This window comes from Dama dama, chromosome 13, assembly GCF_033118175.1.
Source record: "Dama dama isolate Ldn47 chromosome 13, ASM3311817v1, whole genome shotgun sequence".
Classification (NCBI taxonomy): Eukaryota; Metazoa; Chordata; class Mammalia; order Artiodactyla; family Cervidae; genus Dama; species Dama dama.
This window is the reverse complement of record NC_083693.1, coordinates 15,748,622-15,774,173: the sequence shown is the minus strand read 5'-3', so window position 1 is coordinate 15,774,173 and position 25,552 is coordinate 15,748,622. Positions and strand designations below refer to the sequence as shown.

Here is a 25,552-nt window from a genome sequence, read left to right as displayed (position 1 = left end):
GAGATTAGAGAAGGAAATGGCAACCTACTCCAGTACTCTTGCCTGAGTACTCATCCCATGGATGGAGGAGCCTGGTAGGCTACAATTCATGGGGTCACAAAGAGTCAGACACGACTGAGCAACTTCACTTTCTTTTCTTTCTTTCTGAAGTTGCTGTTGTTCAGTCATTGTGTCCAACTCTTTGTGAACCCATGAACTGTACACACCAGGCTCCTCTGTCCTCCATAGTGGGGTTTACTCTTGGAGTTTGCTCAAATTCATCCATGAGTTGATGTTCAAGCTGGTTTTAGAAAAGGCAGAGGAACCAGAGATCAAATCACCAACATCTGTTGGATCATCAAAAAAGCAAGAGAGTTCCAGAAAAACATCTACTTCTGCTTATTGACTACACCAAAGCCTTTGACTGTGTGGATCACAATAAACTGTGGAAAATTCTGAAAGAGATGGAAATACCAGACCACCTGACTCGCCTCTTGAGAAACCTGTATGCAGGTCAGGAAGCAACAGTTAGAACTGGACATGGACTGGACACGACTGAGAGACTGAACTGAACTGAGTCGGTGATGCTACCTAACCATCTCATCCTCTGCTCTATCCTTCTCTGTTTGCCTTCAATCCTTCCCAGAAAAAGGGTCTGAGGTTACTTTTAATCTAAAGTGTGTTCGACTTGAATTGTGTTCAAACACAGCAAGACTGCAGGCCTAAGCTCTGTGGGCATTCTGGAGCCACACACACAAGCTCAATGTTACATGCATATGTAAAAAGTACAATAGCTGCTTTGGAATTCTTGTCTGCTAATCCCAACATATATGTCATCTTGGAGTTAATTTCTATTAATTGCCTTCTCTCATGAGCATGGATCACATTTTTCTGTTTCTTTGTAAGTCTAGTAATTTTGGATTGTATCTTGAACATGTTATGTTAATTACAGCAGTACTGTCCAATACACACACACAAAAAAAATGAGCCACACACGTAATTTTAATTTTCTATTATCTACATTAAAAAAAGTAAAAAAACATGTGACTTCAATATATTGCATTTTGATCCAATGTCTTCAAAATACAACAGGCTTCCCTGATGGTTCAGTGGGTAAAGAATCTTCCCCAAATGCAGGAGACATAGGAGACGTGGGTTTGATCTTTGACTAGGGGAGATACCCTGGAGCTGAGGGCATGGCAACCCACTCCAGTATTCTTGCCTGGAAAAATCTCATGGACAGAGGAGCCAGGTGGGCTACAGTCTGTGGGGTTGCAAGGAGTTGGACACGACTGAGCGACTGCATACACACACATTCAAAATATAATTATTTCAACATGTGATAAATATTAAAAATTAATAAGATATTTTATAATCTCTTTCCAGACTAATTCTTTGAAGTCTGGTATGTATTTACATTTATAACACATCTTGATTTGGACTAGCTAGTGGCTATCATGTCGATCAATCAGCATGCATGCATGCATGCTCAGTAGTATCTGACTCTTTGTGACCCTACGGACTGTAACCCACCAGTCTCTTCTGTCCATGGAATTTTCCTGGTAAGAATACTGGAGTGGGTGGCCATTTCCTCCTCCAGGGGATCTTCCTGACCCAGGGATCAAACTTTCCTTGCAGGTAGGTTCTTTACTGCTGAGCCACCAGGGAAGCACTGATCAGCATAGCTCTAGAATATCATTCTAGGAGAATACTAGGGTTTGTCCAATATAAGCTCTTCCATCATTATGGGAAACAGAATCCTTGACTGATAGTTTTTAAACTTTACCCCTTGGTACTTCACAGAGGTGCTGTGGGCCAACTGAGACAAGCGGAAGGCTAAGTGTACTGAACCACTCTTCCTGATTATATATGCATCTCAAGTCAATCAGACCAACTCTGATTTCATGTTTCATATATTTCGTTTCTGTGCATAATTTAAAAAGATTTTGATACTAAAATAGTATGAAAACATAAATGACTGTAGAATATGATTCTTGAGTGGGTCCCTAGGATCATTCTTGCTCAGTTATGCCCTTGAACCTATGCTGATGTCTCTTCTAGAGTCTCTTACTCTCCTTTCTAATCATATCACAAGAGTCAGCTGTCTCTACTTTCAGGAAAAGAAGCTGTGGCCTCTCTGATACATAAGTCTTTACAGTGGCAAGTTCTTCTTTCTTTAGCCCCACATGTGTGTGACCGATTGACTGATAAATCGATCAATCAACTGATAGGTTTGCAGGATGACTGTTCACACCCAAATGCTCAAGACTTCTAGAAGTGAGCTGTTTCTCATGGCCTTCACCATTAGGGTAGAAAATTTCATTCTTAATTTTCCAAGGATCATATAAAATCATGTCTCACCATGCTTTCCCTTCTGGCTTCCCTCTCTCATTCACACACATTTTATCAGTTTGACAAAGAAAACAGGGTCAGAAACAAAACCAAATGCGTTGTGATACTTTTTACCAGGTGAGCGGTACAAATTGAGTTTAAGAAACCCCCAAAACTGCCAGGTTAAAAGTCCAGCCTCTTTCAATTTTGGTTTCCTCAGGGTATATGCCTTAAAGCAATTATCCTTTAATAAAAAATAAATTAATTAAAAAAAAAGTCTGGCCTCTTTACAAAAGCTATACATGCCTTAACCTGATGCACAGAACCACGAAACAAAAGCCACATACCTCAACGCTGGGCAGAACAGGAGGCCAGGCGTAATATTACATAATACAACAGAATCAGATGCAAAGTCCCACTAAGATGGAAATAAGGAGGCTTTACTGATGAACACATTCCACACAATTCATCTCAGTTAACAACCCAAGAGAACATACTTCAGAGTACACAACCATGAAAGCTGGGGTTGGAAACAGAAGTTCTGATGGATCCCAAACAATAAATAACTTACTGATGTTAATTTCAGCCACTAAATCACACCAATCACTAACACTAACCAATCAGAATCACTAACACCTACTCATAGGTGCTCACTCTCTGAGCTCCTTTTCCTCCAAAATAAAGTAACTTGGAGGAGGTGACATGTGCCAGGTGAAAGTGTGTGGAGATGGTTATTTTTTTTTTCATGAGATGTTCTTAATGGTCCCCTATAAGATGCCTTCCAGTGAGGACTATATACTGCTATCAAAGTTATGGCTTAGTAGCCAGAAATTGAGTATTTTGAACAATTAAAAATCACTCAGCAACAACAACAGAACACAGACTAAGACTGGTATTAATTGTGCATCACCAGACCCCATTCATGGGTGCTGCCGCTCTGACCCTGAAGGATCCAAGCTTGAGAATACAGCTCCTTACCGTGACTGGCATGGGTGCAAGTTGCACCTTCGAACCTGGGGCTCCGGGCGGCTGGCTTGAGGGCAGTCACTGTCGTTCACTAGAGTTGTGGTCTTGTTAACAATCCGTGTGCAGGACACGATGCTTCTGCGTTCCCCTGGAAACCAAAGTACACAGAATTAGAGGCCATAGAACACATACCTGGAAAGGCCATTTATTCACCTTGCGGAGGAATGTTCAGGTGCATCTTGTGATCAGAATGTCACTTAAACTGACTCTTATCATGCCTGTTGGTTGTCAGAGAGGGAGGATCATAATCTTAGGGATGAGGGTGTGTGAGACAGGGCAGGGGTAGCAGGGGCAGGAGAAAGATCTTAGAACAGGATCAGAGAAGCAACACTTCAGATCAGCTGTGTTCTTGGACACCTTGGGGTTCATTGGGGCCAAAGTTCTGATTTGGGTCTCTAATTTCTAACAAAGATTACCAATCTCTATATCTGTTCATTTGAAGTCTATAGATATCTGGGCTTGATTAAACAACTGTACAACAGCCCTCACCAGAGATGACAGTTACTTATTATAGAATTCCTGCTTTCTGGAGAGAAGCGAGAAACAGGAAGGCTTGTCTGAAGGACATAAACCAACCTGAAAATTTTTCTCCCTATCAACTGCTGTTCATGCCTGAGCATCACCTGCTCTTGGGAAGCTTCACTAACCCCAGCCGACTACACATTCATTCTTTTGGGTGTTTCCAAAGCACCCTGCACACTGCTGGCCATGACTTTGTTAGGAGTGGGGATGAATGATTGGGAACTAGAAGGGCAGACTCTGGAGCCAGGCTATCTGGGTTCAAACTTGGCTTATTAGCCAGCAGAGTGAGCACAGGATTGATACCTATCCATCATGTTTCTGTGCCTTGACTTACTCCACTGGGCTGGCTCACTTAACTTCCATGTGCCTTAGGATGCTTTCAGTTCAGTTCATGTCCAACTCTTTGCAACTCCATGAACTGCAGCACGCCAGGCCTCCCTGTCCATCACCAACTGCTGGAGTTTACTCAAACTCATGTCCATCAAGTCGGTGATGCCATCCAGCCATCTCATCCTCTGTCATCCCCTTCTCCTTCTGCCCCCAATCCCTCCCAGACCTTCCCAGGGTCTTTTCCAATGAGTCAACTCTTCGCATGAGGTGGCCAAAGTACTGGAGTTTCAGCTTCAGCATCAGTCCTTCCAATGAACACTCAGGACTGATCTCCTTTAGAATGGACTGGTTGGATTTCCTTGCAGTACAAGGGACTCTTAAGAGTCTTCTCCAACACCACAGTTCAAAAGCATCAATTCTTCAGCACTCAGCTTTCTTCACAGTCCAACTCTCACATCCATACATGACCACGGGAAAAACAATAGCCTTGACCAGATGGACCTTTGTTGGCAAAATAATGTCTCTGCTTTTAATTATGCTATCTAGGTTGGTCATAACTTTCCTTCCAAGGAGTAAGCGTCTTTTAATTTCATGTCTGCAATCACCATCTGCATTGATTTTGGAGCTCCAAAAAATAAAGTCTGACACTGTTTCCACTGTTTCCCCATCTATTTGCTATGAAGTGATGGGACCAGATGCCATGATCTTAGTTTTCTGAATGTTGCATTTTAAGCCAACTTTTCCACTCTCCTTTTTCACTTTCATCAAGAAGCTTTTTGGTTCCTCTTCACTTTATGCCATAAGGGTGGTGTCATCTGCATATCTGAAGTTATTGATATTTCTCCTGGCAGTCTTGATTCCAGCTTGTGCTTCTTCCAGTCCAGCGTTTCTCATGATGTACTCTGCATATAAGTTAAATAAGCAGGGTGACAATCTATAGTTTTGACATACTCCTTTTCCTATTTGGAACCAGTCTGTTGTTCCATGTCCAGTTCTAATTGTTGCTTCCTGACCTGCATACAGGTTTCTCAAGAGACAGGTCAGGTGGTCTGGTATTCCCATCTCTTTCAGACTTTTCCACAGTTTATTGTGATCCACACAGTCAAAGGCTTTGGCATAGTCAATAAAGCAGAAATAGATGTTTTTCTGGACTCTCTTGCTTTTTCGATGATCCAGTGGATGTTGGCAATTTGATCTCCGGTTCCTCTGCCTTTTCTAAAACCAGCTTGACCATCTGGAAGTTCACGGTTCATGTATTGCTTTAGAGATGGTTAAAATGAATTGATATATAAAGTGCTTAGAACAGAACCTGGTAGGGGTTAATACTTTATGTTAGCTATATTATAATAAAAGATTAACAGAAAGTCAAGCACAACTATGTGGATCCTACACTCCTCAGCTTGTCTTCTGGGGGATTTGTCATGGTAGAGCACTGAACTTGAGTGAGCATAGAAAGCACAGAGATGCCTCAAGCCAGATTTTGGATTGGGCTGCAGGTCAGGGAGCTCGGAGTCATTGATGCCATAAAAGGTTGTGATAGTGAGAACAGCAGAACAGCACCCCTTACCCCCAGCCAGTAAGCCTGCTAACTCTTGTGTTGGGGCCATGCTGAGTTTGCAGCAAGTTGGCTTGGAGGAAGTTTGGTGCCACCAGCCCTGCAGGACCAGTGCCATGCCCACATCTCACCTGCCAGCCCACCCTCTGGGTTGGCATTCCAGGGTCCAGGTCAACCTTCTGTCCTAACTCTGTCCATCAACATTTACCCAACTTGCATCCATCCCAAGACCCTGCTCTGTGTCTCGTCAGGGTGCTGTTGGCTAAGAGTTCAGAATGCTTCCCTTCACTCCTCCTAAACAACACAGTAATGACTATGATGTTCTGTTCTGTGTACTCCCAGGGTCACCTGTCACACTTGTGACATAGCCAAACCTCCACTCTGATCAGCATCAAAGGCTGTAGGCAAAGCAGCCACGTGGATGCAACTTCAGCCTGGAGGAGTTTGGAAGAAGACCCTGCCCAGAGAAATTTGCAGCAGGATGCAGGTACATTCTACAGAAATACAAGTTACTTACATGGTCAGCCTTTCCCAGTCAATGTGCACTTGCCACGGAGTCCCCTGAATTCACTTCTCCTCTGTTTGGTAAAACCCCACACCCAGTGAGCCCCAACCCTGCTGCTCACCTCCACCACACTGCACACTGCACCCTTCCCAGCCGCTGTGGGTCCAGATGAACAAGGAGTCCTGGGGTTTTTCTGGTTCGCTTTGGTTTTCAGTGGTGTAGTTTACAGGAATGGTGTATTCATAATGAATTCCGTAATTTTGGTCATGAAATAACAACACCTGCATCAGCAGCAAAAATAAAAGGCCACTGTGAGACAGAGCAAGAGCCCAAGGATTGCTGAGCTTGCAAGCCAAGCCGTGTTGTGGCTGTCTTCCCACCAGGGGTAGCCCATTCTTTTGGGGGTTTCAAAACAGGTTCATTCCAGGGGCACTCCTTTATTTCAGTTTTGGTTTCCACAGATACTCAACTTGGGGGCTGGAGCATATGTAAACCATCGGTCCTCTTTTCCACTGGAGAGAGGATTGGTTTAGATGAGGGATTTGGGGATAAGCCAGTCTGAGTGCTCCAACTGCACTTTACATGCTCCATGTAATCACCCATGAAACTGCCCTTGTGGGTGAGAAAGACACAAATGTAATGCTTTTTCTAAACAGGCATCTGAACAAGTAGGGTGGCTCCTCTGAAAATAAACGCCACTCTTCACTCCCCGAGCACCAGTCACTGCCATGGGTAAGGCAGGCTCCAGGTTAAACACAGCCCCTACAAGGGAACCTCGTGGATGCCTGTCAAGGATGCAGGAGCCTTCCTGTACCATGGGAGGCAGGATCATGATAAGGCCCACAGGGTGGCACAGGCCTGACACAGGGCTTAAAGCTGGGAGTGAGGCGTGGGGGAGCCACAATCCTGCAGCTTGGGGACCCTGGGGTCTGAAATCCTAGCAAGTGGGCAGGTGGAGGGGCCTTCTCTTAGTTTGGTAATGCATTTGACAAGCCTTGTAAGCACAGGGGTGCTCTATTGGCTTTATTTCTCTCTGTGTACTTAGTGGTGCAAAACAAGCTCTTTTGTGGGAGCTTCAAATGGCCTGGCTGTTGGTGGCACATCTTCAGCCCAGGCTTGGAACCGGGTGGCACTCCTGGGTCTATGCAGCCAGCAACTTCGCTTCCAGGCTGGGGTTCTGGGAGAGCCGGTCAGCGGGAGTTGGAGGCAGAAGGTGCTCCATCTGACCTGGGGGAGGCCAGGTGGACAGTATGCCAGACAACAGGAGTCGCCCTCCCGCCCAAGCATCTCCCAGCCCTCCTAAGGCTGGAGTTGTAGGGTGGGGGTGGGGTGCTAAGAGCAGCCCAAACTGAATAAACATCCACTTCTCCAAGAAATAGACTTGCAGTAATACATTTGGAAAAATGCCTCCAGTTTAAAAAAAAAAAAAAAAAAAACTCTTTAAAAGAGATCTTTATTATCTCAGTATGGGAATAAGACTGGTGAATTGAGAATCCATATGAAACCAATTTCATGCAATTTTGTAGCCACGTATAATTTGTGTGTGCATGTACATAATTGGTTTCAAATGCAGGTCCCCGTGGCTCTATGGGTGCTCCTGACCTCGCAAGCAATGAGCACACCTCAGTTAGGGGACAATGGATTTCCCTTCAGAGGAAGACAGGCTCCTCTCATCTAGGTTTAAAAACTGGAAGTAACTAGCAATCATATTTCAAGAGAGAAAAGTGATTAATGTTCAAGAAGGCAGGAACTTCAGCTGTGGCAGTTGTTGCATTCCCTGAGTTTTGTTTATCATGGTCTGAATGAATCCAGGCTGTGCATTTGCTTTAATGGGCTGACAATTCACTCACAGTTTATGCAAGCTTTGGGGAAAGAAGGGAAATAGACCCATCTTGGTGTTTGCTAGAAAAGCAACTTCATGTGCTCACAGGTGATACTGCTATCTTGGGTTTTATCTTGTCTTTCACTTCCTCTTTTAGTCCCTCTGAATGACTGCTTTTAACTCAGGACAGGAGGACATGTTCCAGTGACTTAGATTAGGAAACAATCTAATCGCAGAGAAATGGCTTGGGTACAGGCTTTCCCAGTGGCTCAGCGGGTAAAGAATCTGCCTGCCATGCAGGTGACATGGCAGATGTGGATTCAACCCCTGGATCAGGAAGATCCTCTGGAAGAGGAAATGGCAACCCACTCCAGCATTCTTGCCTGGAAAATCCCATGGACAGAGGAGCCTGGCGGGCTACAGTCCACGGAGTCACAAGTCAGACACAACTGAGTGCATTAAGTGTGCACAGGCTCTTAGGTCCCAAAAATCAACTTTTAAGTGTATATCTGCAGTAGCTTTAGTGTGTGGATTTTTGCACTATGTCAGCCATGGGAACTAGCTCCCTTTGCTCTTATTGGAAATTGTAACAGGCTTAGGGCCATTGTGGGAGATATCTCTGCTCACTTGCAGAGCTGGTCTCCTCAGGAGATTCTTACTGAGAGGTGGCCTGGGAATCTCTTGGGTATCACCTAATCTTAAACAGATGCCAGCTGCCAGAAACCACAAATTAATGGGGATGATAAGAAATTCCAAGTAGAGACTTCGGGCGGCATGGAGGACAAACTGTGCTTTGATTACATACACACAAGCTGTCACAATTCCCATTCTTTGGAAGGAGACATGGAATCAATAATTATGAGCTATCACAAGTTAGCCACAAGAACTCCTGAACCCTGAGAAGGCAATGGTGGCATTCTTTTCCCTGGAGATCTTTCATAGTCTTAAAAGGCAGTATAACCAAACATTTCAGTGGTTTGCATGGGGTCCTTCCTGAGACAACACGTAAGACCAGAGTGCCCTGATCTGGCCCAACTCCACAGATTTCCTGAGACCGTCTGGGGAGCAAATAGTCCAGTAGAATTTGTTTCTGTCTCAATTCCTGAAGGCTTGTTGCAAGCTGAGCCTGGAAAACCTGAGTGGTGTCGGTTTGGAAACAGAGTCAACAGTTTGTTTTCAAAAGGTAGTTTCCGATGTAATTATACAAACCGTGGGGCAAATCTAAGCCACCTGATACTAAAACAGACTTTGAGTGGGACTGTCTGCTTAATGATGCCAGGTCTCCCCGGCGGCCACATGACTAAGCATTTCCATCCTGGAGGCGGTTCCTTTTGAAAAAGATGGGAGTTCTGCCAGTAAAAAGCCAAGGCAAAATTTTGAGAGGGCAGCATTTTGAAGCATGTAGCGAAAAGGATTACACAAGGAAAAGACCAAGAGAGAGACTTGAGCAGCAGGTGGCCAGGTAAACCACCAAGAACCAAGCATGCCTCCTCCCATAGGGCCCCAGGGAAGAAGTCAACTGGTAGACCTCTCGGACCCAGCCGACTCAGGACAAATACAAACGCACAGCAAATACCATCAGATGCAGTGGCATTTTGGTTGGTCCCTTGGCAGAAATTTTCTCCCACAGGCCCCTTCGAACGTAGCGGACGGTTGTGCCTGCAATCTGGAACTCTCCGGGGAGCTCTATCTTCCAGTCACTGTTGATGGATCTCTTACTGGAGTCCTTGAGAGCTAGAAAGAAAATGGAACACCACAGAATTGGGGGAGTCAGCCTGTCTTTGAAGGGAGTCAGCGTGTCTTGAAGGGTGGGTCGGAGGTCTCATGCTCCGCCTCCACAGGGCAGAAGAGGGAGGCCTGCCTTGAGGGGAAGGGAGCTTTCTCTGAGAACAGAAGGCTGGCTCACAGGCAGAGAGCAGCTCCCGACCCCAGGTCCCTGAGTGAGAGCTGCCTCGACTCCTGCGCCTCAGAGCGTGGGCTGGTGTCTCAGAATCGGCTCACACAGAGGGGGTGTCGGGAGGTGTGCCAGAGGATGCAGACAGCCACACACAGCCCTATCGCATTTCGCTAGGCTTACAGAGTAGGGGGTTTTCTGCCGGATGAATGGATTCTATTTCCACATGTCCAAGTCTCCAAAACAGGTTTTGCAGCTTTAGCAAAATTCATTCATTTCACTCTTACCTACCTGGGGCTTTTTAGAGGGCAGCCTAACTGTAGTGTCCCTTAGGGATCTGATAGCCCCAGATGAGTGAAGTAGATGCTCCTTCAAGAAGCAAGTGTCCTTGTACTAAAGACGGGAGTCTCTCACCCAGAGTTGCTTACAGACAGACGTGGCAGTAAGTCAGCTGATGCCAAGTGAGTGGCAGGGCTGCGCCCACCCTCAGCTTTATGGCTTTTGCCAGGTTCACACTTTGCTCTCTCGAAGTGTGTTGGAACTGACATTCTGCTGACTGGCCATAGCAAAGATTTGGTTTTCCATACAAGCCATGTATTTATTACCATCTGACTGCTCACCCGTAATTTCTTTGTTTTTTCCTCACTTAGGTTTTAGAGTCATGTGGTTCTCATGAGAGAGCATTCTACAGTGAAATTCTGGGCTTTTTTGGTTTGTTTTGCTTTGTTATTCAGGAAAGTAAACAATGATTATAAAACCTACTCTGACAAGTAAGAGAAGGTGGTAAATAAAAATAGTCAATACCAAGTCTTTATGTTACTCAAAATATAAAACTCTCCGTGCACCCCAAGTCCAATGCCACATTCTTTGCCAGCACCCCTGAACCCTGCACAGTCCACAATCCGCGAAATCAGGTTCCCCACCCTTTGCTTATGAGGTCAGAAACAAAATGCCCACCAGTTTTGGATAATGAGTATTGAAACCCACAAGTAGTTTCAGTTAAGCCTGAGCCCACGAGCCCTGGGCTGGGTTAGGACCTGATAGGTCCGACCCTGGTCAGGCCACAAGCAGCTGGGGGTGCCGCCCTCTGCTTCCTGGTCTGCAGGACACGGTGGTCCCAGCGGGCTCCCCTGCCCTGAGGGGGAGGTGCAGGCTCAGCACTCCGCCTTTACAGGAACCGCCAAGAGAAACCAAGGGGTCTGGGTAGGGCCGCCTCCCAGTAGGACAGCTTCCAGGAGGGGTCACACTCAGTGAGCGTGGCTGCGGATTACAGGACTCCAGGAATGGCTTTGAAAAGAGAAAGCTCCACTACTTAGAACCCAATGTTTCCCTTCAAAGAATTCTACGGACTCTTGGGATTTCCTGGCTACTGGAAGGAAGCGAGTCTGTTGGGATACTCACAATTTCTGCTCATTTTTCTCTTCTTAGCCACCACCTGCAAGTCCCCATATAAAGGGCACATTCTCCATATGCTTTTACCCATTTGACCTTCCCAACAGCACTCTAAGGTAAAGGATTACTGCCTTCTTTCTCACAGATGAGGAAATGGGGGCACAGGGAGGTTCAGTAACCTGCCTGAAGTCACACAGCTATTGTCACGTGGAGACCTGAACCTAAACAGACCAAGGTCCCACATTCGTTAGGTTACAGCACAAGTCTAGAGTTTTATGACAGACGCTAAAATGTGCAAATGTCATATTCTCCCAGAGAACACATTCCAACCTCAGATCGCTGTGATGCCACATGTTCTACATATCCTCATAAAAACAACCAACTCTGTGGTTTTCCACAGCTTCCAGTGAACTACCAACCTACAAGTACTTCTGGCCCAAGGGTGCATGGGTGTTCACTGCTCTTTCAATTCATCTGCAGGTTTGGACAATTGTTTTCTTACCTCTTTCTGAGGGCCTTGTAGCTGGTGCTGAAGACACAGCTCCTGCCCTGAGGACCTCAGGGTCTGAAAGCGAGGTGGGCTAGATGACAGATGAACATGAGCCGCTTGTGGAAGCTCTGAGACAGAGGCCAGTGCAGGGCTCAAGCATGCGTGTGGGCAGAGACCGGGCCCGCTGGGGAAGGCCTTCTGGAGGGGGAGCCCAGAGCTGAGACGGCAGGAAAGGCAGGGAGCAGAGGCGGCCGGAGCGCCTGGCAGCTGGGATTTGCTCCCTGGCTCCCTGATGAGCTCAGTTTCTGTGCAGAGTCGGGGGGTGGGGAGGGAGGCACCCTGCCCTTGTGGAGCAGCAAGAGGAGGTGGCAGAGAGAGGCCGCAGAAGTGGAGGAGGGGGGAGGCTTACTGTCATTGTCACTGGGCTGGGGACGCTTGAGCGGGTTGAGAATCTCTGTGACTTGGAATCAGAGATGAGCAGAGCGAGTTTCTGTGAAGCTGGGTGCTGACCACCGTCACTCTGGGGCCGCCCCAGAGCCCCTTTCCCTCGCAGAGACCAGGCAGACTGGGGGCGGCCCGCCCCTCCCGTCTCAGCCCGCGCTCGTGCCCCAGTCGGCTCCTGCACTCAATGCCCCAGGCCGGGCCTGGCCATGCTCCACTTTAGGGCTTCTGTGAACATCTCGTGTGTTGCTCCCTCATCTCTTTCCCTCCTTTTGCAAGTAACACCCCCCGGAGGAACTTCTGGGGATGTGTTCTTCCCCAGTCATGAGGGGCTAATCCTAAACTCCTCACCTCCAGGAGCGGGTCCACCACCCAACTCTGGACAGGAAGAGTCTATTCTAACACTTTCATTCACCTTAGGAAGCAGCAGCTCTCTTTCCCAAAGTTGCCCAGAGACTCGATCTAAGTCTGAGTCTGCCAGTACGTGGCAAGAGGCCCTCAGATTACAGTCCACTGAGGCAGGACAGGAATGTCAGGATACAGACATCATTTCCCATCGTTTTAAGCCCCTGGATCCAGCAGTACCTGAAGTCAGTACTCAGAAACTGAGAACTGGGTTTAGCTTTCACATGTCACATTTGGAGGTTGGGTTTTTTTTTTTTTTAATTTTATTTTTTTTAATTTTTTCATTTATTTTTATTAATTGGAGGCTAATTACTTTACAATATTGTAGTGGTTTTTGCCATACATTGACATGAATAAGCCATGGATTTACATGTGTTCCCCATCCTGATCCCCCCTCCCACATCCCTCCCCATCCGATCCCTCTGGGTCTTCCCAGTGTACCAGCCCTGAGCACTTGTCTCATGCATAAGGTTGGTTTTTTAAAAACATTAACCATGATAGAAGCAGGGCAGGTTGAGAAAGAAAGTGACTAGTATGGATTTCTAGAAGTCATGCTAGGATCTTTACTGATGTCAGCTTAGTACCCTCTGAGACTCAGGAAGGCACACTCCATCCAGGCCTTAAACTCCCTCTGGGACTCTGCCCTGTCCAGTACTTGTTCAGGGTGAGGTGGCTCTGTCTTACTTGGCCTTGTTTCCAAGGTGCTTTAACAGGACTTACTGGATTATGAACTGAAAACCACGCCACCCTCGTGCCAAAAGGCAAGCATCGGGGAGTTCAAGAGTGGGAAGAACTGGAAAAAGTGCAGGAGGGCACAGCTGGAGCCAATTATAACCCATCCACAGAAACGCTGCACAGAGATGTGGGCACTGCCTGGGGAAGCCCCATTTCTGTGGGCAGAGGTGCCCGCCATGGGTCCCCCGAGGAACAGACAGAGCCTGTGGGTGCTGTGCACGCACCACCCTCTCACCACGAGGGCAGGATCCTGCGGGGCGGTAGGGGTGAGGGGAGGAGATGTTTCTGTAGGCGGTCCACAGGCCGGGAGGGGGAGGTCATAGCGGGTGAAAGCGGCCAGGGAAGGCAGAGGGCAAGCAGAGAGGCAGGTAGTGGCTCTCTCGCGATTCCAGAAAGGCCAGGAGCAGGAGTGGGGGGAACACGCCTGATGGCACAGTGCTGGGGACAGGCTCTCTGGGGAAAGCAGCCTAGACTTCCACTGCTTGTCACTACTCAAGCTGTAAAGGCGCCCCCATGGCAGATTTCAGTTAGCCATGTGAGCTCTGTGAATGCAGAGCTGGGAAGAGACGCAAACCATCAGCCTTCCCATCCACACCCTGCTGATGGGCACTCTTACAACTTCTGAAGTTGCCTCTCTGGGCTTTGGAGGTCCTGGCCTGCTGAATTGGCAAAATCTCACTGTCACAGCTTCAGGGGGTGTGTGTATGGGGGGGCTCTCATGGCCCCAGAAAGGAGAAGCTTTGCAAGTCCAAGCTCTGCTGTGGCTGTCTGCACAGCAGCCGGAAGCTTCCAGAAATGCAGCCAATTTTACCACTGCCACTTGACCCCCTCATCTGAACACGGCAACCCTTTCTCGGGACAGTGGGCTGGTGATGACAAGCCTTCATGTATTTTGCACGGGAGGAAAACTCAGAGGCAGAATTATAAGGAGGAGGCCAGCAGTTCCAAGAATCATGGGGATCGCTGCAAGCCCACTGACTCTGAGGTGAGTCATTTAGGCAGCAAGATCCAAAATATGCAGGCTGCTATGGTCCATACCAGAATTCTGAACTTCCTGCTAAAACTGGGTGTTAGCACCTGACATCCTTTCAGAAGAGTAAGACTGTAGCCTCAGAAAGTCTGCTGGAATGTCAAGATCTGAATATCACTGACAGGGGACAGGTTCAGTGTGGAGTCCGATGAGAAAACCACCCTGTGGGGCCACGATAGCCCCAGAGAGGGCAGGCATGAGGGTCGCTCCTGGCCCGTCTGCAGCAGCCCCCCAGAGCGAGCTCTCCAGAGCAGGGTTTGCATGAGCCAGGGGAGTTGAAGCTCCAGGGCCCCTCATGGGGCCCTTTCCAAGGCCGTATACAAAATGCATTCTGTTCCTTAAAGAAGCCCTCCAAAATTAAATAAGTTTTGGGCTCCGGAAATTCCTGTTCCTCTCAATCCTTGGCATCAATGGTATTTGCAAGTCCCCTTCATCTGTAAGCATTTTGAGATGAATTTGCATTTGAAATTAGAATTTTTAGGCTGAGAAACTCAACAGGGGCTGTTATGTTGTTGCTCAGTCGCTCAGTGGTATCCGACTCTTTGCGACCCCATGGACTGCAGCACTCCAGGCCTCCCACAAATGCTCTGCTCTGTCAAGAAATAATGGAGTTAGGAACAAAGGGGATTCCAGAGCAACGTGATCCTATCCGTAATGTCAGAAGTTTGGATTCGCTGGAGAGGAGATTTTCACTTGCTGGTCCTGCCTCAGTCAGAAGCTGGATGTTTAAACCCTGCCCCAAATGCAGCAGTACTTGCTTTTGTGTGTTTTGCTCAGGAGCTACTAGAAGCCTTTCAACAGCTGAAGAGACTTTCGCGGGATGAAGATGAGTACATGCTTTCCTCTGCTACCACGGCAGAGCCAAACCTCTTCAAAATGGCCTGAAATGTGAGGTCACGTGGGGACCATCTATTTCCATCCAGCCCGCCTGTCTCTGCAGACATTGACACGATGTCCCTGGACTTCTGGGCACCACGGGAGATCCTGAGCCTTTCCGGGGCCTGGGGAGGGGGCAATCCTGCTGGGATGGCTGGGCTCCTCTCTGGACGGCCTGGAGGCAGACAGAGGAGGTCAGACCTTGTCCGCATGCCCACTTCTCGCCCAGCACTGTGAAGAAGCCGGGCTCCTTTCTGTCTCTCTGCCTCCTAGATTCCACTGGAAGACTTGACCCACATTCAACCTACTTCTCATCCTGGCGTTGAGTCAGCTCCTTTTATTTCCACTCGGAGTTCTGCCAGCTCCCCTCTCAGCTATGGATGCAAACTGCAGAGGCATTTCCTGTTCCAGGTGGTTTCGAGCAGAAAGCCAGGCAGCGTGGGTTGAAGGTAGGTGGGGTGAATTCTTCAGGAACTGCTCCCGCAAATGGGAGAGCAATTCAAAGTTACACAGGGTTGATATCCAAAGCACCCAGCCCTGGGTGGAAAAGAGGCTTGTCTGAACTAACTTTAGAAACATATCAAGCATGGACCACCTTCAGATTTCCTTTGTGTATATACCAAGCTTTGGAACACTGGACCTTCGATTTGCAGATAAGATAAGGTGGCAAAGTCTGGCTCCAACCTCCCAGGGTGGTCCAGTGCTTCTAGGGAGCTGAGATTCATCCTGAGACATTGAACCTGTCTCCTCAGATGGACACGTGCTTCTCTGAAATGCACACATCACAGCAGTAGCAACGGGCAGGTTTAACATGTTCTCCGGTGAAAAATCGCCCCCACCCGATCTCTGGCTATGACAGACACCTCCGTGAACTGCAGCAGGCCAAGCTGGAGAGGAGCTTGGATGAGCGGCTGAACTCCCAGAGCCCTGGTTTCCTCCTCAGTGAATTAGGCACAGCGATACTCCGGTATATTTGGGGGATCAGGGGTCAGGTCTTCAAAGCAGAGCAGAGCTCAATGATTGGGATGCACGATGCCAGTGCCAGTGTTGTTATTGGAAGATGTGGTCCTCGGCATCAGGGACAGAGAGGGAGCACCATGAGAGCTGGCTTCCCCGGTGGCATCCACTAGGTGTTACTTGTTGGCCCTAACACAGGTTCCAGTGAAAAGTCATCTTCACTACAGGAATCAGATGCTGAGGGATCTGAAGGATTCTGACACACTTCTGTCTAGTCTTGTATCACACAGAAAAGCAGACATAAGGATCATGTTCCTGCTTTTACCAGATCCCTGGGGCTGGAGGAATGGTGCTGGGAAGTCTTAAGGGCAGACAGGAAGCTGAGGAGCTTACTTGCAGGGCACCTACTGGTGCTTTATGGAAGGACCAGGAAACTGACCTTGGAATTGTGCCAGCACCTGAGATACTGGGATCATGAGTTTTGAATAAGATAAAGGTCAAAGGTGATGTCAGATTCCCAGAGGCCCAGTGCTTCTGGGGAGCAGAAACATTTCCAGGTAGGGGAGGGCCAATGGACCAGTTGGCAAGGCTAACTTTTGGCATGACACTGGGTGATGGGGCCCCAAAACAAATGCTGATAATGTTGACCAAAATTCTTTAGATGGGCAGAAAGAAGGGGCTGATATTCTTCGAGAATTTAGTAAAAAGGCCGTCACTTTGAAAAAGCTGCTGAGAGCAGTGTAGGCCCTGTTTTGGAAAGCATTTACGGGCATCACTCTATTTATAAAGCAACAGCTGGGATGGCTGCAGAGAAGAGTGCCAGGCTGGACCAGACCAGCATGGGAAAAACCACAGGGCTGATGAATACCCACGTGGATGCCAACCTGAGGGACAGCAGGCCCAGGCTGGCAGCAGGAAGAGCAATGTCCATTATGGCTTCCAGGACACAGGTGGATGGCGGCAGGTGAGAGAGTTGGTAGGGGCAGGGCTGTCTGGGACCCAGTAGGGACCCTCGGGGGCTGCCTGCCCAGAGCCTGGTGTAGGCACTTAGAAACAGGAGCTCCTGCACCCACTCCCAAGTCAGGAGTGAGAGGGCTATCTCCATGTCTGTCAGTGGTTCGCAACTCCTCTATAGGATGGTGGTCTTCGCTTGCACCTGCCTGCTAGAGGTTTGGTCTGTGTCCGTCTCATCAGACTTTGGGTTTTTCAAGTGGAGACCATTTCAAAGAAAGACTTAGATACTTTTATATCTACAAAGAAAGGAATGTGGACAAAGCCATGTTTTTAAAAATCAGGATAAAGGTTGAAATAAAAGCGTTTCATGAGTAAACTTCATTTTAGCCAAAATAGCTTAATTCTTAAGTTTGAAGCCAGAAAAAGATCACATTTTATGTAAAAAAATCTCAAATAGCACCTCGCCACACAGACAGGGAGACACAACATGAGGATGCTTGAGAAGGGTGCCTGGGTAGGAGGTGAGCCTCCTTCAGCGCGAAATCCAGCCCAAGACAGGAACGCAGGGGCAGGGCTGGGGGCACGGGGGCACAGCACGGCCCATCCCAGTGAACTCAGGGCAGAGGCAGGCCCTGCGCGTGGCGGCATTCAGAACAGCTGTGTGTCAGCTCAGCACTAGGACCACCCTGGTACTTGAGCACAAGCTGGACTTTTCGGGGACTCGTGGAGAGCCTGAGAATTGAGTTTAGGACACACTCAGAGGATCTTCTGAGGCTAAGAAGGGGCTAAACAGAACAATCCTTGGGCTTTAAGCACAGTTCTGTCAGCTCTGTCAAAGGCAATGAAGACCAGTGTGGAATGCAACTTAATCCTTCTACAGAAAGATGAGCAATCATGTCTGACATCCATGGACTTGGCACTGGGAATTTGGGGCACACAGTACTTAGCGAAACAAGTGTTCTTTTGGGTTTTCATTAGACTCAGAGCAGTTATTCTTTTTCCAGATAAGGAGTCACCTCTAGAGCCATCAACAGTCTATAGGAGCTCCCACAAGTTGGGGTGTGCACCCTCACTGCTCAGGCTCTGGCTGCCTGAGCTCTCCTGGGCTTACTTTGGGGGACTTAGGCTACCCCAATTCCTCACAACTTCCTTCATTCACTCTACCGTCACCTGCCTTCCTGTCCAAGGCTGGTGGCTCCTGTTCACCCCTCCCCTCATCTGCCTTGGGGTTGCCAAGGTGGATGCACTTCAGCCAAATATGACAGAACTGCTTGATACATGCTGATTACTCACTACACCTAAAATATGAGTTAAAATCAACGGCCTGAGAGCACCATGTCAGCATTTTGCTGAACCAAATGAGCAGCTTGATTGTCCAAATCAATGTTCAGAACATACACTATGAGTCAAACCATTTTTGTTTTACCCAGAAAACTGTGGGCAGGTTTATCCTCCACCACACGAATCCTTCGAGCTCCAGCTGGAATGATGGCAGCTTCAATATAACCTGTAGTGACAGATAACACACAGGTGAACCAACACACCTCCACCCACCATTAGAGGCTCACAGCACCCCCCCACCAAAACCCACTGCTCCGCCCCCATGGTGACCTCAGAGTGCTGAGAAATCAAGCTAGCCAACTAATTAGAAGCATTCTTCTACGGCCAGAATATCCTGGCTGCCCAAATTCCAGAGAGCACCATTTGCATGTGTTATGAGTTGAACTAGGTCCCTCACACCCCCAAATCCATATGATGAAGTCCCCAGGACCTCAGAATGTGACCTTGTTTGAAAACAGGGCTGTTGCAGATGTAATTAGTTAAGACGAGGTCACACTGGAGCAAGGTGGGCCCCCAGTCCTATATGACTGGTGCAATTATAACAAGAGGAAGACTGGACACAGACATGTACACAGGGAGAATTCTGTGTAATCATGAAGCGGAGATCAAGATGATGGCTCTTACAAGCCGAAGACTGCCAGCAAAACACCAGAAGAGAGAGGCATGAGACAGATTCTCTCCCACCTTCGTGAGAAACCAGCACTGCCGACAATTGATCTCAGACTGCTAGCCCCCAAGCTGAGACGGTGTGTGTCTCCTGTTTATGCCTCCCTGTGGACGGTACTTGCTTGCAGCAGCCCTAGTATACCGGAGCCTGGAGTTGTGTGTGAAGAGCACCGCCCTGGAGCACGGGTGCTAAAAGTCCCCGCCACATCATCTTCTGGGTTCCTTCCATCTTTGCTGTACTTTGTCCCTGGTTCTATGGGATGACGGCAGAAGCAGGGCTACTTGCCCTATGGCAAAACCACCACCTTATCATCGGGTATCATTTCCTGCTTCCACTGCCCTTTGGACTTTGCTGCAGCCACTGCCGTGTATACTTCTATCCACCTCCCTGAGTATTTCCAAGTATAATGGGGTCCCTCAGAGGCCAGGGCCTTCCGCCCACGCTCTGACCCCACACACGCCCAACATGGCAGGTGGTTAGTGAAGTTCTGGAAGGAAATGACTGAGGCTGCCAGGGAGGAAGTCGGGGGCTGGCTAAAGCTTGGTTAACTGGGCAACCGCGTCAATTAATGAGCCCAACATAATAGCGAGATTCTGAAATGTGGGCTGGTAATCACTTGGTTTTGGTTTACATTTGGGTTTTAGACCAAGGTAATATACATTTGCTTCAGCAATTTAGATGATGATCCCAAATTAGATGATAAATCCTACCCCTGTGGTTCCCAAATGTGATCATCAGAATCAGCCATGGAGTTTTAAAAATGAGAAATTTTTGGGCCCAAGTAAGTAGAGATTATGGAAATATCTATTTTGAGGAGTTTATTTCCTCATTTTCTCATAGTAAACATGGCTCAATTTTCATTATAAATATACTATATGATAATTCAAGCCAACAAAAGGGAAAGAACTAAAAACAAACTATACTACATTGAAAATTACCCTTATTTTTGCTGACCAGCCTTTTCAGCAACTTTTAATACATCTAAACATACGCACATCATTTTATGCCAGCAGAATACTGTATATAGTTTTAAAAGATCAGGGACAACTTTAAAATAATTAAGAGTTTTGTTTGGTAATGTGTACCCAAAGTGAAAAATTTTAAAGTTATAAAAGGATACAGTAGAAAGTATATTGATACTATAAGATATTAGATTGGTCAAAGACTCCTATAAAAATGCAAATGAACTTTTTGACCAACTCAATATATCCTATAGTTGGCTGTCTTTCTAACATTTATCATTTATAATAATTTGTGTATTTTAGCTGGGTTTCTATGTTGCTAACCGAAATATGCCCCAATGACAGTTTTGTTTCTTCCTTTCTGATCTTTATCCCTTGGATTTCTTCTCCTTTCACCATTCTGGCTGGAACTTACAAAACCACACTGTAGGCCACATGAGATAGTGACATCCTTGTTTTATTCATGAAGTTGGAGGAAGGGAGCTTTCCCACTGAAAATGATGTCAGCAGTGCGAATGTGATCGGCATCATTTGTCAGGTTAGGGAAGTCCTCTTTTCCCCTAGTTTGTTAAGAGCTTTTGTTATGAAGAGGTATTGAAGTTAATCAAGTGCTTTTTTGCATCTAGTGAGATCATCCTACTCTTTTTCTGCCAAACAATACAAAGACCTCAGAGCGGTTTAATGGCAGTCACGCTTCGCAGGGCTACCATGGTGTGTGGGGCAGGATCTAAGCTCTGGTTTCCCTCATCCATCCATTTTAGTTCATTGTTATCTCTTTTTTATTCTGATGTTTTCTTGTAAACCTTTAATTGCATTTACGCTTCTAATACACGACTTATCAGCTGTAAACTATTTTAATCTCTGGATATTAAAAGATGAGGAAATCAGCCTAATACACTGCCCTTCAGTCTCTTACACTGCTCTTCAATACTTACTGAATCACTCCTACACTGTTAATTTACATTTATCTTTTGTACTCTAAGATAATTCCTGCAGTTGTTTTAGTCCTAAAAACTAATTTAATGTTCACTATGTGTCCTTTTTTCAGTTTTTCCAATAAATTCTTGCTTGCCTCAAGTTTGTTCTGAGATGGACTCAAAGAAAATTATAGCTTCTGAATTGTAATATAGTAAAATATACTTTATATACATATATATATATATATATATATATATATATCTGTTGTTATTAAGTTGCTAAGCCGTGTGGACTCTTTTGTGATCCTGTGGACTGCAGCCCGCCTGGCTCCTTTGTCCATGGGATGTCCCAGGTGGCTCAGTGGTAAAGAGTCTGCCTGAAATTCAGGAGATGCAGGTTCGATTCCTGGGTTGTGAAGATCTCCGGAGAATATTTCCTTCTGCCATTGATTATATATATATAATCAATGTTAGTGTTCTTTCTTCAGGGATACCAATTACTTATGTTTGACCCCCTTTTTCTTCCAGAATGCTCATTCAGTTTCTTACCCTTCTGACTCTTTATTTCCATTTTCCTTTGCTTATTTTTCCCAGTCCTGTCCATGCTTCTCACTGTGTTCTCAGCAGTGCCCCTTTCCTTTGAATCCATGCAGACGTGCTTTCTGTAATGCACTCGTTTTCTTCCTCTGCCCTTTTCCTCAGCTGAGTCTCATTTCATTTCCCTCTGTTGCTTCACTGGTTGTTCCTTGAGCTCTCATGTCTTACCAATGAGTTCTTCTTTCATTGAGGCTATTACTTAATCAGTGTTTGGAATCTACAGCAATAATGTTTGATGACAATTTTCAGCTTCTCCTTGGTAATATTTTGCTGGTGAGTTTTTTTTTTCTTTACACTGGTCATTTGTTCTTGTCCCTTTCCTCCTTTTCCCACTGCAGTATATCTGTGCTGATCCTATACTAAATCTCTTTCTAAATTTATTACCAATTTTTAGCTGACACAGTTTTAATCATAACAACTGCTTCTATGTTTGTGTGGTAATAGTAGGACTGTGTTGTGGGCTAACAGAAGTTCCCTTTAGTTTACAGTAAAATTTGTTAAGACATGGGTTTATATGTATCAGTGAGTTAACTTTTATGTTTGTAAACATTTATGTATTTTAAATTTACAGAAACATGCATGTGTATTTCCCCATTATAAAAATTTTAATACAGGTAAATCCCACTCCGATCCCCTGTGGGAACTGCCACTATCACTCTGATGTATATTCATTCAGATATTTTATTGCTTATACCAATGTCTACACAAATATAAATATGAAAATATCACACAGTATATGTTTTATTTGTCTATATTTTATATAAGTGTTAGGAAAAGCATTATGAGTATTGTATTACAGCACATTTTTTAAAGAAAAGTAGGCTATGTCTTCTATCCATGTATGTATAGCTCTCCTTATTTTTCATTTAAATTGCAATGTAGCTTATGCAACTACTCCCCTACTGATTTAGATCATTTAAAAATTGTCATTTAGGACATTAAGGTTATTTCAAAACTGTCACTTTTAGAAAATATGCTATATCATATATGAATATGCACACAAGACCCCTCAATGAAATACTAGCAACCTATTTCAACAACATAAAAAGAGATTATATGCTATCATCAAAGATAATTTATCCTAGGAATTCAAGGTTGGTTCAACATATAAAAATCAACCAATGTAATTTATCTGAAAAAGGACAAAACACTTTTTCATTTCAATGGATACAGAGAAAGCACTTGGCAAAATTAATACTATTCCATGATGAAAATACTTAACAAACTAGGAATAAAAGGAAACTTCCTCAGCCTGATAAAGAGCATTTATAAAAACCCCACAGCTAACATCAAACTTAATGGTAAAATATTTCATGGTTTCCCTTTAAGATCAGGAAGAAGAAAAGGATGTTCAGGAAATGCTCTTGCCATTTCTATTCAACACTGTACTAAAAGTTCTCTCTCTGTCAATTAGGCAAGAAAAAGATTTTCAAAAGGCATCCAAATTGGAAAGGAAGAAGTAAAATTATCTCTATCTGCAGATTTCAAGACTTTATATATAGAAAAATACTAGGGAAGCCATTAAAATCTGATAGAATAGGTTCAGCTGGTTGCAAGATATGAGATCAATATACAAAAATTAACTGTATCTGTATTCATTAGGGTTAAACATTTCCAAATGAAATTAAGAAAACCATTTGACTTAATATCAAAAAGAATAAAACACTTAGGAGTAAATTTAATAAAATATGTACAAGATATCTACACCAAAGACTACAGAAACCTTGTTGAAAGATATTAAAGAAAATATAAATAAATGGAATGACACTACATGTTCATGGATCAGAAGACTTAACATTGTTAAGGTGGGGATACCTAAAAATTGATGTACAGATTAAACGAAATCCTTACCAAAATTCCAGCTTTTTTTTTTTTTTTGGCCAAAACTGACAAGGTGATTCTCAAATTCATATGCAAATGCAAGGGATCCAGAATAGCCAAACCAATATTTAAAAAGAATAAAGTTGGAGGACTGACAATTCTTACTTTCAAAGTTCTAGTCAGCTCCTGTAATCAGGACAACGTGGTACTAGCATAAGGACAGATATTTCAGTGAAATACAACTGAGACTCTAGAAATAAGTCCCTTATTGATTTCTTAAAACAAAGATGCCAAGAATATTCAATGGAGAAAGAATATTATTTTCAATAGTGTTGGGATGACTGTATATCTACATACAAAGGAATAAAGAGGGACTTTTACCTCAAACTGTACATAAAAACCTAATTAAAATTGGTCATAGACCTAAATCTTAGAGCTAAAACTAAAAAATTCCTAGAAGAAAACATTGAAAGAAATCTTTGTACCCTTGGATTAGGCACTAGCTTTTTAGATAGGAAAAGTGGAACTGTACAAGTCTCTGCATTCTTGCCTTTTGAAGTACAACGCTGACTCAAGAGTTAACGACTGGGAAATGTGAAGATGCAAAAACGAAGAATGGCTGTTGGGCTAGGGAACTGGTAACAATTTAGACTATAATTCTGCCACATGGCAGAATCACCGAACTCCCACTTCCCTGAATGACACAGATAAAGGCTTGACACAGATTCCTAAGTTGTCTGGGAAATAGACCCCCTCCAGATGAAAACTGCTTACCATAAGAACACAGACTCTAGACTGGTTGAAACCAGAAAATTGATGATGCTTGAAATTTCACCCTGAAGCCAACCAATCCAAGAATTGTCCACAAGCTGATCATGCCCTGTTCCTTGAACACTGAAAAACTTCTCACTACACACTCCAGGGTGGGTCATACAGTCTGGAGGGCAGTAGCCCACTGTGGCCCCCTTTGCCTGGCAAAACAATAAAATCCACTCTTTTCTACTTCATCCAAAACTCTGGGTCTGCGTTTCTATTCAGCACCAGTGAACAGAGGCTGAGTTTTGGCAACAAATGCACAAGCAACAGAAGGAAAAAAAGAAAATGGATCATATTAAAATTTTAAACTTTGTGCTTCAAAGGATACAATCAAGATAGTGAAAAGGCAAACTCACACACTGGGAGAAAATATTTGCAAATCATTTTGATAAAAGAACTATGTCCAGAGTATATAAAGAAATCTTTCGACTCAATAATAAAGTGGCAAATAATCCAATTTAAAAATGGGCAAAGGATTTTAATAGACATTTCTCCAAAGAAGATGCAAGAATGGCCAAAAGGCACATGAAAAGAGTCTCAGCATCATTAGTAATTAAAGAAATACAAACCAAAACAACAATGTGATACCACTTCATATCTACTAGGATACCTATAATAAAAATGATAAACAATAACAAGTGCTGGAGAGAATGTGGAGAATTTGAACCCCTCAGTTACTGCTAGTAGGAATGTAAAATGGTACAGGAATATTGGAGAAGAGTTTGATAGTTCCTCAAAACAGGAAAAATAGAATTACCATACTACCTACCAATTCTACTCCTATGTACTATATACCCAAGAAGAATGAAAAATATGTCCATACAAAAACTTATACACAAATGTTTATATCAGCATTATTCATTATAACCAAAAAAGCAGAAAAAACTCAAATGTCCACCAAGTAATGAATGTATTTTTACATTCTCATTTTAAAAATATGAAATCCATTTTTAAAATGGGTATGATTTAGCAAAAAAAAATATGAAACACTGATAGATGATACAATATGGAAGAAACTTGAAAATGCTATACTAAATTACTAAGGCCAGTCACAAAGATCACATTTTGTATGATGCCATTTATATGAAATGTCCAGAAGAGACAAATAGACACACAGAAAGTAGCTGCCTAGGGCTGGGGTAGGAGGAGGGAGATGGGGACTGACTGCTAACGGGTGTGGGGTTTCT

The 25,552-nt window shown here is 45.0% G+C and overlaps 1 protein-coding gene across 1 annotated transcript in view; it reads right to left on the bottom strand.

The window, feature by feature from the left end:
- Positions 1-25,552, bottom strand: part of ADAMTS17 (ADAM metallopeptidase with thrombospondin type 1 motif 17) — a 392,337-nt gene that overhangs the window by 71,402 nt on the left and 295,383 nt on the right. Inside the window, exons 16-19 of the mRNA XM_061159720.1 lie at positions 18,671-18,751; positions 9,647-9,804; positions 6,370-6,529; positions 3,289-3,424 (exon numbers count right to left, since the gene is read on the bottom strand). Of these exons, the coding sequence (XP_061015703.1) occupies positions 3,289-3,424; positions 6,370-6,529; positions 9,647-9,804; positions 18,671-18,751 (535 nt within the window). The remainder of the gene's footprint in view (positions 1-3,288; positions 3,425-6,369; positions 6,530-9,646; positions 9,805-18,670; positions 18,752-25,552) is intronic.